The 17,124-nt window shown below is 34.7% G+C and overlaps 1 protein-coding gene across 1 annotated transcript; it reads left to right on the top strand.

Annotated features, from left to right (window-relative positions):
• Nucleotides 1–3,904: 3,904 nt before the first annotated feature.
• Smp_039340 (hypothetical protein) lies at nucleotides 3,905–9,550 on the top strand (the record flags this gene model as incomplete). Its single annotated transcript, XM_018796305.1, has 5 exons — nucleotides 3,905–4,063; nucleotides 6,395–6,588; nucleotides 7,870–8,044; nucleotides 9,131–9,356; nucleotides 9,465–9,550. The coding sequence occupies 5 exons, from the start codon at nucleotides 3,905–3,907 to the stop codon at nucleotides 9,548–9,550; spliced, it is 840 nt and encodes a 279-aa protein (XP_018650531.1).
• Between the last annotated feature and the right edge of the window lie 7,574 nt (nucleotides 9,551–17,124).

The following is a 17,124-nucleotide window of genomic DNA, read 5'->3' as shown; positions in this document are numbered from 1 at the left end:
TGCATTTCCTAGTACAACATAGTTTGGGGGATTGTCTACAAAATTTCATTTTTTATTAATCTCGGTGTGTGAAGCCATACGGTATCAGTTAATTTAAAATATTAAATAGGGTCGTTATGTTTAGTATTCAAACTATTATTCACTTGCTAAATACTGTCTACAACAGCCCGTAGACAACAAGCGTTTGAGTTCACAAAATCTACCTTTAAAAGAAATAGTCCGGTAGACCAATAATTGGTTCAGGAAAATAGAGGGGACAGTAGAACACATGAAATCATAAGAATTACAATTTTCCTATAAGTGAGTATCTTTTCAAAAAAACTTCTATTTCAAGTAATATGGACTAATTCCAATATGTAATTTCAATATGTGTGAGGATAATTTTAGTTGCCTTTGACTATTTGAACTGGTATTAGTTTACTGAACAGCTAATTATATTTATACCATTTTATCATGTTTAAAGTAATGTTATGTGTGAATTTTAAGGTCCATTTTTCTGTACAGTGTACATTTTAAATCATGTTTTAGATCATATTTTTACTTATTAACTGTCTCTATGACCCTCAATAGGGCTCAAATCTAGTGCCGTCTGACATATTAATGATTTTGATTATTTCGTTAATAAATAATGCATAGGTGCTAAATACGAGTACTTACCTTGCAGACAGTGTTTTGGTTTGGAGTCATGCAAACATTTGGTACCGACAGCACGATAATATGATTGTTTTGACAAGTTTGAAGAATTTTTCCATAAACATACATTGGTTGTAGCATTAATGTAAACTAAATGGAGAACTAGACAATTGTCTTTTTTTAACCGTTTACTAATCTAATTATGTAATGAACACAGGTTGGGAAAACCAACGTATTACAGGAAATCTTGGTAAAATATGAGAACCATTCAATAAATACTTAATTTGTCTTTCATATTCTGCATGATTCTTCCGATTCACGATTCCTTCCTAATTCCATTCCTGTTTTCTCCAAGTCAACACTCACAGCCTTCTACTGCCAGGTTTTCCACTTCTAGTTGGTGCTACACATTCCTTATGTCGACAGATATAAGTAGTATACATCACAGTTATACGTGCTGTTTGTTAATTGAACGAATTAGGCTTTATAATCATTAAAGCAAACGATTCATAGTCGAGTGTAGCATTTTGTAGCGGCATATCAATTTACAGTTCACAAGCTTCGATCGATTATCTCAACAAAGCCAGTAAAATTACAAACTTCATCTATAATAATGATAATGATAATAATAATAGCAATTCGTATCAAATATTTATCATTGATTCGGCTATCCATTTGTTCACATTTTATCAATAGATCTTTCGAAACAGGTGAACTCAAGCAATTGGCGTCATCGTACTGATCTTCTGTTGCAAACTGCTGAAGCTCATGTGAAATTGCTTTCCAATTTGCTTGATGATCTTAAATCTTATTGCTCTTCAAATGTCTCTGAATTATCAGATAGTAAGCTGTTGTTTTCTTTTTAATTCTGTTAACTGTCTTCGGTTTTTTATTTGCTGCTGCAAAATAAAACATGTTTAAAGGAAATGCAGGTCTTCGGATATGAATATCTCTTATATAATGTTTATTTGGAGTGATTTTTTAACTTCACTAGTAAAAAAATAAGTATTACATTTTGTAGTTTATTCTAACCCAATCGATATCTATAAATATATTCTAGTCTTAATTTAACTGTGATATGAATTGGAAACAGACGAGTTGTAGGCGGATAATTTATTTATTTGGTGGTTAGAGTAGCGGTATACATTAGAAACAAAAATGAGTTGGAAGAAATCGTTGATTTTAAGTGACTGTTGATAGTTAGAGATGTAAAAAGACAATTTCAAGTCCAATTACCACTGATAATTACAAATCAATGGTGCATTTCAAAGCATCGTGCTAGGTAAATGTTCACAACTCTATGGGGGACGAATATTCATATGAATCGAACTTGGTTCCTAAAGTCAGTTAGACCTATGGTGGAAAACTTGTTGTCAGCATTGAATGGATATATTTTATCTTTATTTTTAATACACCTATGACTCAATGAGACCCTATTTCATGTTCTTCATTGTTTTTTTGTCTTATCGTTTGCAATGGCCAAGGTGCATCCACTCTTTATGTTCTGCTGAATTCTAATCTTCTGAATTCTTCAGTCTCTATCTTTTTTCTCTTTCCAAATTTATTTCATTGGATTGTACTCCTTGAATAACATGTTCAAATCCTAATCTTCCACATAATGCTTATACTCTTACTACTTCTACCAATATTGGATTTGAATCGACAACTGCATCTCTGTGCTAATGTGGTATGGCGACTCGAACTGATGTACGTACTTACGAAGTTCTACGTTGTGACTGACTGACTTTTCTTTATTAAATTGGAAGACAATCTAATCTATTCTACATATTTTTAGTTATTTCCACCCAGTATATTTCAGTGCATGGGTTAATTTAAGCAACGCCATAGGTTACAGCTAAATTTATTTATCACTGAATAAATTTAAACATATTTTGTTGTAAAACCAATTTTGAAAATTAAATAAAAACGTCCATTATTTTTTCTTTATCGATAAAGGATTAGCTTATCACTGTTTGACGTTTCGAACTTTCACAATCATAATGTACAGATATCACGACATGTGATGCAGCTTTAATGAAAAGTTCATTTTAAGGATTTCATAAGATTATAAAGTAAATTGAGTAGACATTAGAACATATATTGTATAATATTAAATATCATTATGTAACTGTAAATACGGATTAACTGGGTCTACTTGTTATATTCTCAGTTCTAAAGTAGTGTATTATGTGACAAATATTCTAATAAGTTAATTATTTGAATGAAATTTCTTTTAAAGTTAACAATCATATTTACTAGTCGTGGATAGTTTAAATAAAGACACACTGTACTCATGTTTTCAAAGAAAATCTTGCGTGCAATAGAATAAATTTATTCTTTGAAACTCTACTTCCTTTTCAAAGCAGTTTCATTAGAAACAATCTATTATATGTTGAAAACTTTTTATTATGGATGTAAACACTGGACTTTGTCATGGTCTTACTTATTTCATTGGATAGAAACCTGATATCATGTGTAATAGATATCTCATCAGACCGTCTAATTTATTACATAGTTGTTAATATTAGTAATTGATATTAAACAATTGAAGAAATCTGTCCTCATTGAAGTTTCGATAGATTTTAAGCACATCTTATCTGCCATGATATCATTAAACGAGTAATTTCATATTAAGCGTACACGTCTATGTGAAACAAGTAAATCTGTCGAAAATTTTCAAGTGGTTGATGTTATGTTAGTAAAGTACTACTCTCATTTAAATAAACACTGTGCTTTTTTTGACTAAGAGTGTATTTTATTATACGAAGGTTTGATTTTCATACATTGAATTATGTAGCGTCGAACAATGGTAATATTTGATCACTCAAGAATCACTATAACATCACGATATAATCAATTCGTGCTTTGTTTAAAAAAACACTTTCACTTTGTTGATAAAATAACTTACCTGTGCTAGTATGATGAACTTATTCATAACGAAGGGCTTTTAAGTGCGATAAATTTATGGATTTTTTCGTGAAAACTTTCTTGATATGTTTATTCAATCATCAATTTTGTAATTTTCATCATTATAGATAGATTATCAGCTTCATTTATTCAAGATCTAACACCCTGTGAGGATGATAATAATTATGTTAAAACTGATAATACTGATGATGGCCATCATCACTCACCATATCGTTTAATCATTTTGAATGCTTTAAAATTAAAATCACAATGGATTAATTTCTCATCTACTGTACGTCTTATTTATCAACAATCAAATCAATATGAAGCATGGAAGAAACAGTTATATATTCTTCAATTACGTATGCATGATTTAAGTAGACTAACACGTCAAATTGGTCTGTCAATGTATACAAGTAAAGAGGTGAATAGTGCAAATCCCAGTAACGTCGATACTCAACATATTTCTGATTCGATAATATTCGATGAAAATCAGTCAGATAAAATAACCTGTGGCTTCAAAGTAAGTTGTACAAGACGTGATGAAATACAGTTTTTTCTGAAATAAATTTTCAGAAGAAAATATTTTGCGAAATTTTACAATAAATACATGCAAGTATAACCTCTATATTAGCCGACAAAGAAAGAGAAAGGACTTGTTCAAATCTCACTGGAAGCATTAGTTCCCTCAAGATTGCAGGTATTTATTGTACTAGCAAGACTAGCATGAAACCTAGGTTCAAATTTGATCATCCACCACCTAAAACCATCAAATATCAAAGCTTAGTGCACGTAATGTCGAGTCATTTTAACTAGTGCGTACATTGCAGCTTGATGAATAGAGTTTGACCAGCATTAAAGAGCTAGATAAACATTATTCAGTGATCGACCAATATCACATATATTGTCCAGTATGACTGAAAAGTCTTTTTTAACCCTACATCATCACGGTTATAATAGATATACATTCATGGTTAAGTTGTATTATAATTACGCAGAAGCTCATACCTTAATGATAAAACATTTGCTCATTGATCATTGACTTCCAGAAGTGGATTTGAAAAAAGAAATTGTAATGTTTTGACGTTAACGGTATTAAGAGTATTGTCTCAAATTACTAATAACGTTAAATGGAGATAGGTTTATATCAAGATTTAACTGAAGATGAATATTATGTAGCCAGATCTTGCATTCTTGATTTCATCCTTGTGTTAGATTATGAGTATGTTTTGGTGAAGTTTTTTAAAGGTGGGTAGGATTACTATTCAATGTCTTTTGGTATTTAGAAATTACTCATCTATTTCTCAGTTTATAATAAAAAGTGCTTCAGTGTATATGAAAATAGGTCAACGAAAATAAAGAGAGTTTTTCTATTATAAAGTAAATAGGAGTAGTTTAGGAGAAGGCCATGTGAAGCCAAACTAAGCTATTCTATCAATCTCTGAAGACAACAACTGTTGGACTTAGCCATGTAGGTAGATACAGACTATCTAGTTAGGGTCCATACAGCTGCACTTCTTAAATGAACTTCTCCAAATCAATCAGTGAATATTGCTTGATTCTACTTTACTTGAAAAGATTCAACAATGTACTGGCTTTAATACATTCAGAATCAGAATCACTGACATCATATTTATCCCGTGATAAACACCTTAATATTTTGAATAGAAACATGTATGCAGCTAATTTTTTTTTCAATTTTAAACATAAATCATTTACAGTCTATCTGTCAAATATAATTTGTATCTGATTAATTGATTGATTAAACACTAGTATAATAGTGTAAACATATAAGTTTTATTTATTTCAAAGATCAGTAACAAAGTTCAAATACTTTTAATAGAAAGAAAAATTTTTCAAAGAATTACATTGATGATTGTGTTGTGAAACGGAAATAAACGTTAAATCAATAAATAGTGTTCATTTCAAAGAAATGTGAATAGTTTTTGTTTTCTCACAGAAAAAAAGCATATTAGATATACCTGATTTTTGAGTAGTCTTTTGTTACTAACAAACAAATGACATAGAAAATAGATGGATCATGACTAGTAATGGAATCCAGGACGAGAGTTATGTTCTGTTTGGGACTCATCTGTATGAAGTCATTAACTCAGTAGATAACTTGTTGGTGTTTAAAGCGAAAGATACTGATTTTGAATCCCTAAGTGAACAGTAACGCTAAGGCTCAGATACATCCAGATGGTAAAGATATTCTGAAGTCTTTATATCTTGCCACGATGGCCCTCATATAACAGGATTGCTACATATACGTACTCTACATTGTTTAGGTGATCTATCAAGACAGGATATTAGTCCAAGGAAAATCGTAACCAAATAGTATCACTGTTTTCTCAAATTTGAATGGGTATGGTGATATTTGAACAACTTCACTACTGTCGTCTCAGGTGATACTTCTTTCCAAGACTATGTTTGGCTATGTGTGGTTGAATAGATTGAGTTATTTAGTACTATAGGTGTCTTACCAGTCATTTCGAAGCTAGACATCACCATAAGATTCCTTAATCAACTGGTTCACGTATCACTATGAAATAAAGGCAATTGATATTTGTAATTTTATTCTTAAAATTGTAGAGAGTATATAACGCTTTAGCTCCATCATTATCGTTCACTGGTTCCAAGTCCCTCCATCTATGACATTCTACTCATCTAGTTTAAAACATAACAAACTAGTTGAGTACGTTATTATATGAGTCAAGCACTGAATATATATATATATAATGAGTTTTATATATGTCTAAAATTTAGTGCTTGTTTTAAATCTCCTACTTTATTATCTTTTTTCCACACGAAAACATGTACCCATTTCAAACCTAAGTTTCTTTTTTTTATCTAGAGGTGCTTTCTAGAAGTGGATAGTTTGAATTTTGCTCTGGAGGAAATACAGAGTGAGTTGAATAAAGAAAATTGTCAGATATCAGTAAATAATAATAACAGTTCAGCTACAATCTGTAATACAATTAGCTTGGATGGCAAACTACTTCATGAGATTGATCGTCTTTCAAGTCAGCTGGCTATTAATCGATCAATGTAAGTGCTTACTTATTCCTAACTAGTTATTGAGCTAAGAAAGTCATTGTTTTATTAAAAGCATTTATTGTTCTCTGATGATATGCATTCATAAAAGCGCTTTAATCTTTATTGGTAAGACCGCTGGACACCTATCTGTTGGACGTCGAGTTCAAATGCATTTCATTCAGATCGGCACGTGCAGCCAAATCTTGTTTTATAGTGTTCCTTCAATGATATCTGAGAATATTGGTATCTGCTCATGCATTATTCTCATGCTTCATTTGACAGTCAGTATTTGAAAGTACCTTTTCCAACCACATTAAAAATTAGAGAACATCTAAAGTGGCACTTACAAAACTGTCCAAGTTTTCACAAAAGGATAGTGATCAACAGTGTTTCATTCTTCTTTTCACTTGTGTAATAATATTTGTTTTCTTTAGTGAATCATTAGTGGTAAACCGAAGCTTTGCATTTACTTTTATCTTATACTTGTAACTTGTGTCTGCCTGATTTAACGTTTTAAAAATGAGGCAGACGGCGGCAAAGTTATGTCATTTGTTCGATTATGAACTTACTAGGGTGAACATCTTTCACCGTATAAATGTTATTCGTATTTCTAATTTTGCCGTTTGTTTATTTGTTTTATTGCGCCAATCAGCTTTTGTTGATTAATTCCCAAATTGTCTTCTTGTATGAGTCAGTCAGCTACAACGTAGGACCAGGCACACATATGCATCGGCCAATTTGCCATACCTCATCAGCACAACAAGATGAACACCGAATTCATAGAAGAAGTTAATTTAATGGTGGTAGTATATAAAAAAGAGATTGTGTATAAGGATATAGTACAGGAAGAAAGACAGATATGAAGCAATTTTAATCTCACGGTTTAAGGAAAGTCGGAGAGTGTATACACCTGTATACACCATTGTGATGGATTCTGAGTCATGTCGTCTTGTATGCTTGATGTAAATTCAATGATTTTACAGGAAACACTAAAAATTAAAAATTGTTATGTACTGTATCCTAATTATGTTTTATAATTTTTATTATTACAATTTTGAGTAACTTTTTAGACGTAACCTTTGATGTTCTGTTCTTAATTTAACCCGAAATAAATACCAATTGATTGTATATGTTGGTTATTTAACCAAAGTTTGAATCCACAAAATATGTAAACCTATCTCTTTTTATAATTCCATAAATTAAAATTTATATGATATATTACTAAGACATGAGATATGCTACTGATTATCAGCGATAATTTTTATCTTTTTCTATCTTTTTTGTTGTTGTTAGCCTTCAAAGACTTATTCGATTGTTTGAATCAAGTCATTCAAATAATTCTCTTCCTCATCATCAATTAGATAATGAATATTTAACTGATAGTATAGAAAATCAATTAGAAACTTCTATTGTTAATCCTGATAAAAGTACACTGGAACAACAAATCAATGAAGTCTATACAAATGAGGTAACTTAAAATTATTCCATACGATGTACAATTTTTAAAAAAAAACAAAACATTTTATTCTTATTCTCTTGACAGTGATTGAATACTTGAATGATTCCTAAGTGATTTGAAGAAGTTTTGATACGTTGGTCATCTGTAATTGTCGCTGAGTCATTGAAATACTATGAAATATATATGAATTACAATTATTATTATCATCATTATTATTCTCCACTTTACATTCTTTTAAAATATCTAACCAAGCATTATTTAAGTGAACAAGAGATAGATAAATAGATTATACTTTTACATGTTTAATCATCGTCTTACTTAACATTGTGGTACTGAATAGAACACTCTCACTTAATTGAAGCAATTACATCAAAAATTGTATATATGAAGTCATTGATTAATGATTTGAATGGTTTATATTGTTGCTGCAAAAGTAATCCATTGACATAATTGAACATATTTTTGTTATGATAACTTAGTATCTTATTTTAATCAAAGATAGATGGTAGCCAGCAGTGGGATCTAGAAGGGATGTTTAGTCCTAGTTGGTACTCGTCAGTTGGATGTACCTGCATCCCATATGAATCACTATCCTATTATTTAAGTTCTATGTTTTACTGTGTTCTTTTTATTCTAATTCCATTGTGTTTTAACTTTTTATGAGGTGTTAGGATGTTTGGGATAGTAGGAAACCCTTGGCCTTAGTTTCATCCTACTTGGCATCCTTCAAGAAGTCATATATGAAACTGATGCTTCCTTTAGGGTTTAAACCCGTCTTCCAACCGCCTAACATCATAGCAAAGTCTATACGATATCTATCCACTTGATTTATAGAATTTGATCAACACTAGAAGTCTAGACATATATGACATCAGTTTGGTGATACATCGGTGATTAGTGAATAAACAGGTCCTTATCTACAGTCTTCCTTTCTACATTACGTTGGGATAGTGGTCTTATTCTATTGTAGTAAGTCGTAAGTAGCACTTATTCCACAGTCGTGTCAAACAGTCATACCGACATCAGTATAAGTATTTTTATTAAATCATAACGATTTTTGTCAAATTATAAATTTTCTTTTCTTTCTTATTTTAGCATTTATTTGAACGTAAATCAGTCGAAAATCATGATCATCAACAACATCCTGTTGGTGTTTCAACTTCTACAACTGAAAAAACCCCATCTATATATTCATCCATTTGTAATTTGTTACATCGAATATTGCCATCCACTAATAGTCAGAATTATTTTATTCTTCTAATTAGTGGTTTCATATTCTTAGCTTATTTATCCTGTTATATTTTAGGTAGATTACTTGCATGTAACAATTATTCTCGTCGTCCACCTTCTTCTAATACTGTTTCTTCATTACGATGCTTTTTTAGTTTAAACAATAATAATAGTGATGATAATAATGATAATGTTCAAGGTGCTACCACATTCGGTAGATGTCCATTAGAAAGAGACAGATTATCAAATATCATTGATTATACTAATGGAGCACAACCTTATTAAATCTATAAAGTCAATTATCAGTTTGTGCTCTTTTTCATAATCTGCGCCAAATAAGTTTTCATTTCTAGATTTATAAAAATTAAATGAGAAGTATATTAATGTACTTGATTACTGTACAAGAACGCAATGAATATTTCAAAGACGTTTATCTTCAGTGAACATATTTAAAATATAAATTTCAACAATGTTACTTCATCAGTGTATGCACGTTGTCCATGTATGTGTGTGCATAATGGCTTTCATAGATAGATGTGGCCTTAGACGCCGATCAATTCTCCTCTTTTTTTATTGATCAAACTAGGATTAAATCATGGATGATCACCAACATTTAGGCAGAACATTTTCACTTTTTTTCTAGCCCTTTTTTGTATTCCCAGTGCTATGATGCTATGAAACATTAGTCTGATGATATTTAGTTTGTAAAAACTTCGCTATTTATTAAAAGAATAGGATCATTGTGTACCTCGTTGTAAATATTAAAAAAAGAATGATGTTATTAGTCATAACTACTAGCACTACTATTACTACGAATCCCCCCTTAAAAGTGTCATTATATAATTAATACTCACTGTATAAACCTTTAGTACCATTGTCTATAATTATATTCACAACCATTATCAGTTACAAGTAATTTTGTATCTTGTCTTCATTCTTTTCTCTTTCAATTTGGCATTTGAATTGTGCAATGACAAATGATATATCACTATTATTCATAATATTTCTAAAATAGGCATATATAATGCATGTAATATTGTTATTTAAAGGCATGGATACAATTTTTCTTTCCTCAGTTTTGATATTGATTTTTTTCTCTTCTTTTTTTTTGTTTTTCTATGAAAATGATGATCATTCACTTATCTAAACTTTATATATCTGTGCATGTGTATACTTCACTTTTTCTCATGATTTGAAAAGAAAAAAAAGAAATTATCGGAAATTATATTCTCCTTTTCAAACTAAACTAGATGTTATTATTAGTTATTAGGGTATTAGGTATTTGTAGTATGTCTTATTGAGTTTAGTAGTATAGATTATCTATATTTATACAAAACAAGTGTGTATATGTTGTCTACTATGTAACCTAGTCAAATACACTAAGTTTCCAAGCTTAATGTTATAACAATCGAGTGTTATATGGGTGAGAATTTATTATTCTTCACTATCTGAGGATGGTTACGTAGCAACGCTTATTAATGTAGACTTGGATAGTTGACTGAGTACTAAAGCTGGGAATGATAATCTATCGACTAGTACAGTGAATTTGATAAATAATTGGTCATATTAAAAAGAAATCACTTGATATCAAATCGTAGTTTATGTCTCAATCCCATAGAACCCCTCATTTGAGACTGGGATAAACAGTGACATCTGATGAGAACTTGTTGATTAACACGCTTCACGTGTGTTAGAGATAAAGGTGAGAAATTACTGACTGAATTTATTGTCTTTGAGACACCAGAAGTTTATAGGTGGAAGGAGTTGTGTACAAATAAACTATCCTATGTTTCTTTCAGTTTTCCAAACCGATCGAAAATTGTGTTCGATTAAATGATTCTGTGGGTAATTAGAAGTCATGATTTCAGATAATGTATGATAGGGGAATTGGGGACACTAGTGAATAAAAGCATTCCAGATGGAAACTGTTCCTACGTTGATATATTTTTCTACCACTCGATGTAATTGCTACCTCATATTTTGTGATAGAGATTGTTCATATACTTTCGGAGGTACATATCACAGTAGTAAAAGCTGTATCCAATAGTAAATCCGTGCTGAAAGGAAACAAACTAGTAGACTAATCACTAAAAATAAGAGATCTGTCTATGAATTTGGTATTTGTGGAAAATATCTTTGGATAATGGTGGAACATAGTTCCTGATGTGCTGGGATTTGTAGTGCGTTTGATAATCGATGTTTAGTGTCACTGTTTGTTCGTTGTTTTGAATTCATACCTCAGAAAACATGTAAAAGCTATATGAATTGAGAGGACTCAGTAAACAGAATATTAACTGATCCTTGGGTAAATAAATATACCATCTCTGTTCTAATTCTAATTTGCCGTTACAATGTTCTCTTGAATCCAAGGAGGATTATTAGGTAATTGGCTTATGTTAGCTCACCGTTGGGAGGTCAAACGGAGATAAGATTATTGTCTGAAAATACTGTTACCTTCTGACGCTCAGAACTCAAATATTTATCTAGCTGTCAAGAGACCAATAGGAAATGGGAACGACATCTCTTAAACAAACTGATACTGTATATTAATTCTATGACAATGATACAATGTACACTGAATCGATGTATATAAACTGATCATACTTCTGGAACCTTACTAATGACTGATCAATCAGCGTTAGCCTTTTTTGATATAACGGATAGTTTGAAATATTTTTCTTACTCTCAGGTATACTAAGATAATACGTTAATAAGATAACAAGGTTGGTCACTTTATATCAGATACAGGATTCACAACCAAGAATAGAGAACCAGATTAAAACTGGATAATACTTTATTCCACACAATTACAAGCAGTCACTCTCAATGAGTCCGGAATAGAAGTCAGTAATAGTAAAGGAAATCACATATTTGTTAGTCCATAGGCTAAGTGCTTGTTTGTCCACGCAGGAAAAATGAAGATACTGTGTGTTGTTTGTATAGCAAAAGTCCTCATTTGAAGCTTAGCTTTCACTCTTAGTAGAAGTCGTTTTCTGAGAAAACATAATGTTTTTAAATTAGTGATTCTATCACTGTGACGCTTGAGCGCAGTGACGACACAGAACAAAAGACAGCATTGGGTTCAAGTCACATCTCTTTCATTTCAACGATCTTAACCGCCTTGTCATACAGAAGTTATTCCATATTTTGGGTAGCTATGGACGATGGCTTCTTGTTGGACCGGCTTAACTTTGTAGAGTAAATTAAGAGGTTCTGTATATAACACCATTGTCATTCTACTATTCAATGAACCTATTTGTAATCGAAGATGTTTTGATAAGTTTATTGTTACGAAAATTAAAGTAAATTAACTCGATTGTTTATTTCTAAATATTTCAAAAATATTGCCATAACAAGTGAAGTCTGTAGTGGTATTGGCTCTCAGCTATACAAACCCTGACAATCGATAGTCTACATCGTAGAGAAGGCAAGAAATGGTGAACACGGGTACACTTGATCGGTAAGGCATGGCTCAGCCATGCAAGTATGATCACCACTATGTAACCTCTTGCTTCCACATTAAGTATATTATTCTCTTCCCAGCCCAAATGTATTATTTAGACGTCTTCAGTCGCAACCACTTGCTGTCATGTTAAAACGAGTCAGAAGAGTTAATGATATGACTTCCACCTAAGGTCTGATAGATTAGTTAGTCATGTCATGGCGAATCTACAGTTGTAAAGTATATATATTATTCTAGTACTACAGGTAATTGTTATAATGCCAACATAGACCGAAAATCTAACAAATACACGGACACAATTTCGGCTAACATTTGTCCCATATAACAATGATGATTGCACTTCACGTTGTTGCACGCTTAACCCAAATTACAAAGTGCCACAGTTCTTGTGCATTTTGACATTTCAAGTGGAGACGTCTTTAAAGATTACATGCAACTATTTGGAATCTGGTTCACAACTGTAAAAAGAAATATTGATTATGATGAATTTGCATACTAAAGGTCACTTCGGGATGTTAAAACAGCAGGCTTCGAAATTTCTGATACATCACACAGTTGTCAGGATGACTCATATTCTCAGGTCCCCGCAAGTTTGTATTTGTTTAGTGATGATCTTCACGTTATTAAAGGTATACTCAATAACTTGAAAACAATTTCAAATCTGTGTATAGAGGTGAGCACAAATCTTTAAAATTATTTATGCTGTGGTAAAAGCTCATTCTTGGAAAGTATGTAGTGACCGGCCAGTCTCGATAAGAACACTATTGGAATAACAGAAACAATTATTATTGTTGTAACCAATTGTACCAGAGATTGTTTTACTGTATTTGTTTAACTGTATCAGATTCACTTCTTGTTTCGCTATCCGCCTTGTTTGGTTCGAACTTGCTCACGCTCTGCCCATCTTGCCTGTACCCTTTGGCACGTCTCGGTATTATTTCGATACCACGAGATCGCCAATAAATATACTTGATCTGGATTAATAAAGCCTTCTGATTTACGAGTTATCAAAGGAACCCAGTCGTTTTTGGGTGCAAAATCGAATAGTAATGGTGATCATAGTCCGTCTTCGACTCGACACCCACTACATCTGGTAATCCCGACAAGCGAACACGCAATACATCTGGTGAACCACAACTGGTAACCCAATTCATGGAGCACAATTCAAACTTGGCCAATTTTCCAACCCAGATCAATTCGGTGAGTCTGTTTATCTATCCACTTCTGTTGCACATATTCGTATTGATATTTTCAATATATAATATTTTGGCAACTTAATATGGTGGATAACGATAAGAATAACATAAATATAAAAGACTCCGAGGTACAGGCTATTAGTTTTCGACCGGTTCCTTTCATCCCTCATGATCCAGAAGTTTGGTTCGCGGCACTGGAATCTCAATTTGAGATCCGCCGCATAACCAATCAAAGGCAGAAGTACGCCTACGCTTTGGAATCATTGCCCGGGGATCATTTAACAGCTGTTCGTGAGGTTGTCCTCAATCCCAACGTTCCAAACGTTTACGACCGTCTTAAGGATGCAATCCTTCGACATTTCCTCCCATCAAGAGAGGAACGATTGAGGACTCTCTTAGCACGTCACCCTATGAGTGATGCTAAGCCGAGCCACCACCTCACGCGCTTGCAATCCCTTGCAGGAAACTCGACAGCCGACTCCGAAATAGTCAAAGAGCTGTGGCTCGAAGCCTTACCAGCGAGTATCCAACCAACTCTTACGGCTCTGTTCGAGGACACCCCGCTCAACAAGGTGGCCCTCATAGCAGATAAGATTCTAGCACGAGTTAACACCAAAGACGACTATTTGGTTGCTAGTACTTCCCGTTCTAACGTTGATCTCGATGCTAGGCGACCTACGGCTCATGGGGATAGGGATAAGTGTATCCACACCCGTCTCAGTTTTCGAGACCGTTCAAAAGTGCCAGATCCCTACGTCCCCCGACCCAGGTCACGATCTCGAAAAGCCGTAACGACTCGCCCCAAGCGGGCATCTTCCAAGCCACGCCAGAAGGCGGTTTCGGAAGCGAGTCCAGGTTGGTGCTGGTTTCACCGTGCTTTCGGAGCCGGTGCCCGTCATTGTCGAGCTCCCTGCTCATACAAGGCGGGAAACTCCTCAGCCGGCGAGTAAATGCGGCCGTACTCGCCGGCACTTCACCTCAGGTTGGCCGTTTATTTTACGTGCACGATTATCGCACTAACGCTGGGTACCTTGTGGATACAGGTGCCCAAGTTTCTGTCGTACCTATCGGTAACAGTAAGTCTCAAGCCACTATGCTTCGACTACGCGCTGCGAATGGCTCAGTCATTCCCACCTATGGTACACGATAACTTACGGTCAACCTGAGCAATCGACGATAGTATCTGTGTACGTTCATCATTGCCGATGTTCCTACAGCTATACTCGGTATCAATTTCCTACAGCACTATAAATTGCTAGTCGATTCACGTAGGCTGCAGCTAATTGATACTTCGTCGAACAGCAACTTTATGGGCTCTAAAGCCCACACAAACGCGTACCGAATCACAGGTGTATTTCATTCGCGTGACGATTTATTCCACGCTTTATTTCAGAAATTCCCCAAATTAACTAAACCTCTCGAGGAGACTCCATCGGTGACCAATCGTGTGGTACACCACATAGTCACCCGCAGACCACCAGTCACGTCAAGACCTCGCCGACTGGCACCGGACAAATTAGCTTTCGCTAAACGTGAGTTTGACAAATTACTAGCTACTGGTATTATTCGTCCTTCTCACAGTCCTTGGGCCTCACCTCTCCACATGTTGCGAAAAAAGGATGGGGTTAGTTGGAGACCATGCGGAGACTACCGAGCGTTAAACACAGCTACACGTTTCGATAGCTATCCCATCCCCCACATACATGACATCACGGCATCACTCAAGGGCACGACAATTTTTTCCAAGATCGATCTGGTACGAGCATATCACCAGATCCCAGTCGCTCTTGAAGATATAGAGAAAACTGCCATCACGACTCCTTTCGGTTTATTTGAGTTCCTACGAATGCCATTTGGATTACAGAATGCTGCTCAAACTTTCCAAAGGTTTATCGATAGCATAGTACGAGACCTAGATTTTGTTCACGTCTATATTGATGACCTGCTAATCGCATCATCAAACGTAGATGAACATTATCAACACCTGACGCTACTATTCCAGCGCCTTTCGGATAATGGAATAATAGTCAACCTCGACAAGTGTGAACTCGGGAAGAAGGAAATAAAATTCTTAGGTCATGTTATTAAGCATGAGGGTATTTTACCTTGTGAGGATAAAGTACGTACTATAATGGAGTAAACTGTACCGTCCACACTCAATTAACTGAAGGCATTTCTCGGTTTGGTCAACTTCTACCGACGCTTTATTTCGCACGCGGCAGAACAGTTACGACCGTTAACCGATTTACTTCGCGGTAATCCACGCAAACTGGAATGGAACGACGCCGCATGTACTGCATTTTCAGATATCAAAACGGCCCTAGCTCAAGCCACACTTCTCGTGCATCCTGACCCATCAGCCACGCTTAGTATAGCGGTTGATGCATCGGATTTCGCCATAGGAGCCGTTATGCAACGGAATATCTCCGGTAGTTGGCAGCCCCTCGAATTTTTCTCACGACGCCTTACTCCCACGGAGACGGGATTTAGCGCTTTTGGTCGCGAACTGCTAGCAGCCTACTGCGCCATCAAACACTTCTGGCACGCTGAAGAAGGTCGTAATTTCATCCTATTCACCGACCATAAGCCCTTAACGTATGCTCTGCATACCAAGTCTGACCGCTACTCATCACGAGAGTGCAGACATTTGGACTATATTTCTCAGTTCACGACAGACCTTCGTCACGTCAAAGGCGAGTCGAACTGTGTTGCTGATGCTTTATCACGTATCCAACTGAATGCAGTTACTTTGCCAGTGCTCGATCAACCTGCTATGGCCGCCGCCCAAGCAAACGATACTTCATGCATGGAAGCGCAGCAGTCTACGTCCCTTCAGTGTCGGGAAGTACCCCTAGCTACTAGCTCAGGTACTATCCTATGCAATACTTCCACGGGCCTCCCTCGACCCATCGTGCCCTCGGCTTATCGCCGTCTCGTCTTTGATGCCCTTCATGGTCTATCTCATTCTGGTGCCGCAGCCACACTACGCCCCGTCGCTGCACGATACGTTATTTGAGAATAAATTATTATTATTATCATTATTATTATTATACGTCTGGCCGTCCATGAATAAAGATGTCCGTATGTGGGTAAAGCAATGCTTACAATGTCAACGTTCAAAAGTGAACAGACACGTAGCTGCCCCTATTGGCACTTTCGCTACGCCTGATGCTCGCTTCGATCACGTTCACATAGACATT

This window comes from Schistosoma mansoni, chromosome 2, assembly GCF_000237925.1.
Source record: "Schistosoma mansoni strain Puerto Rico chromosome 2, complete genome".
NCBI lineage: Eukaryota > Metazoa > Platyhelminthes > Trematoda > Strigeidida > Schistosomatidae > Schistosoma > Schistosoma mansoni.
Note: the sequence above shows the minus strand (reverse complement) of the source record. Positions and strands in the feature narration are given on the sequence as shown.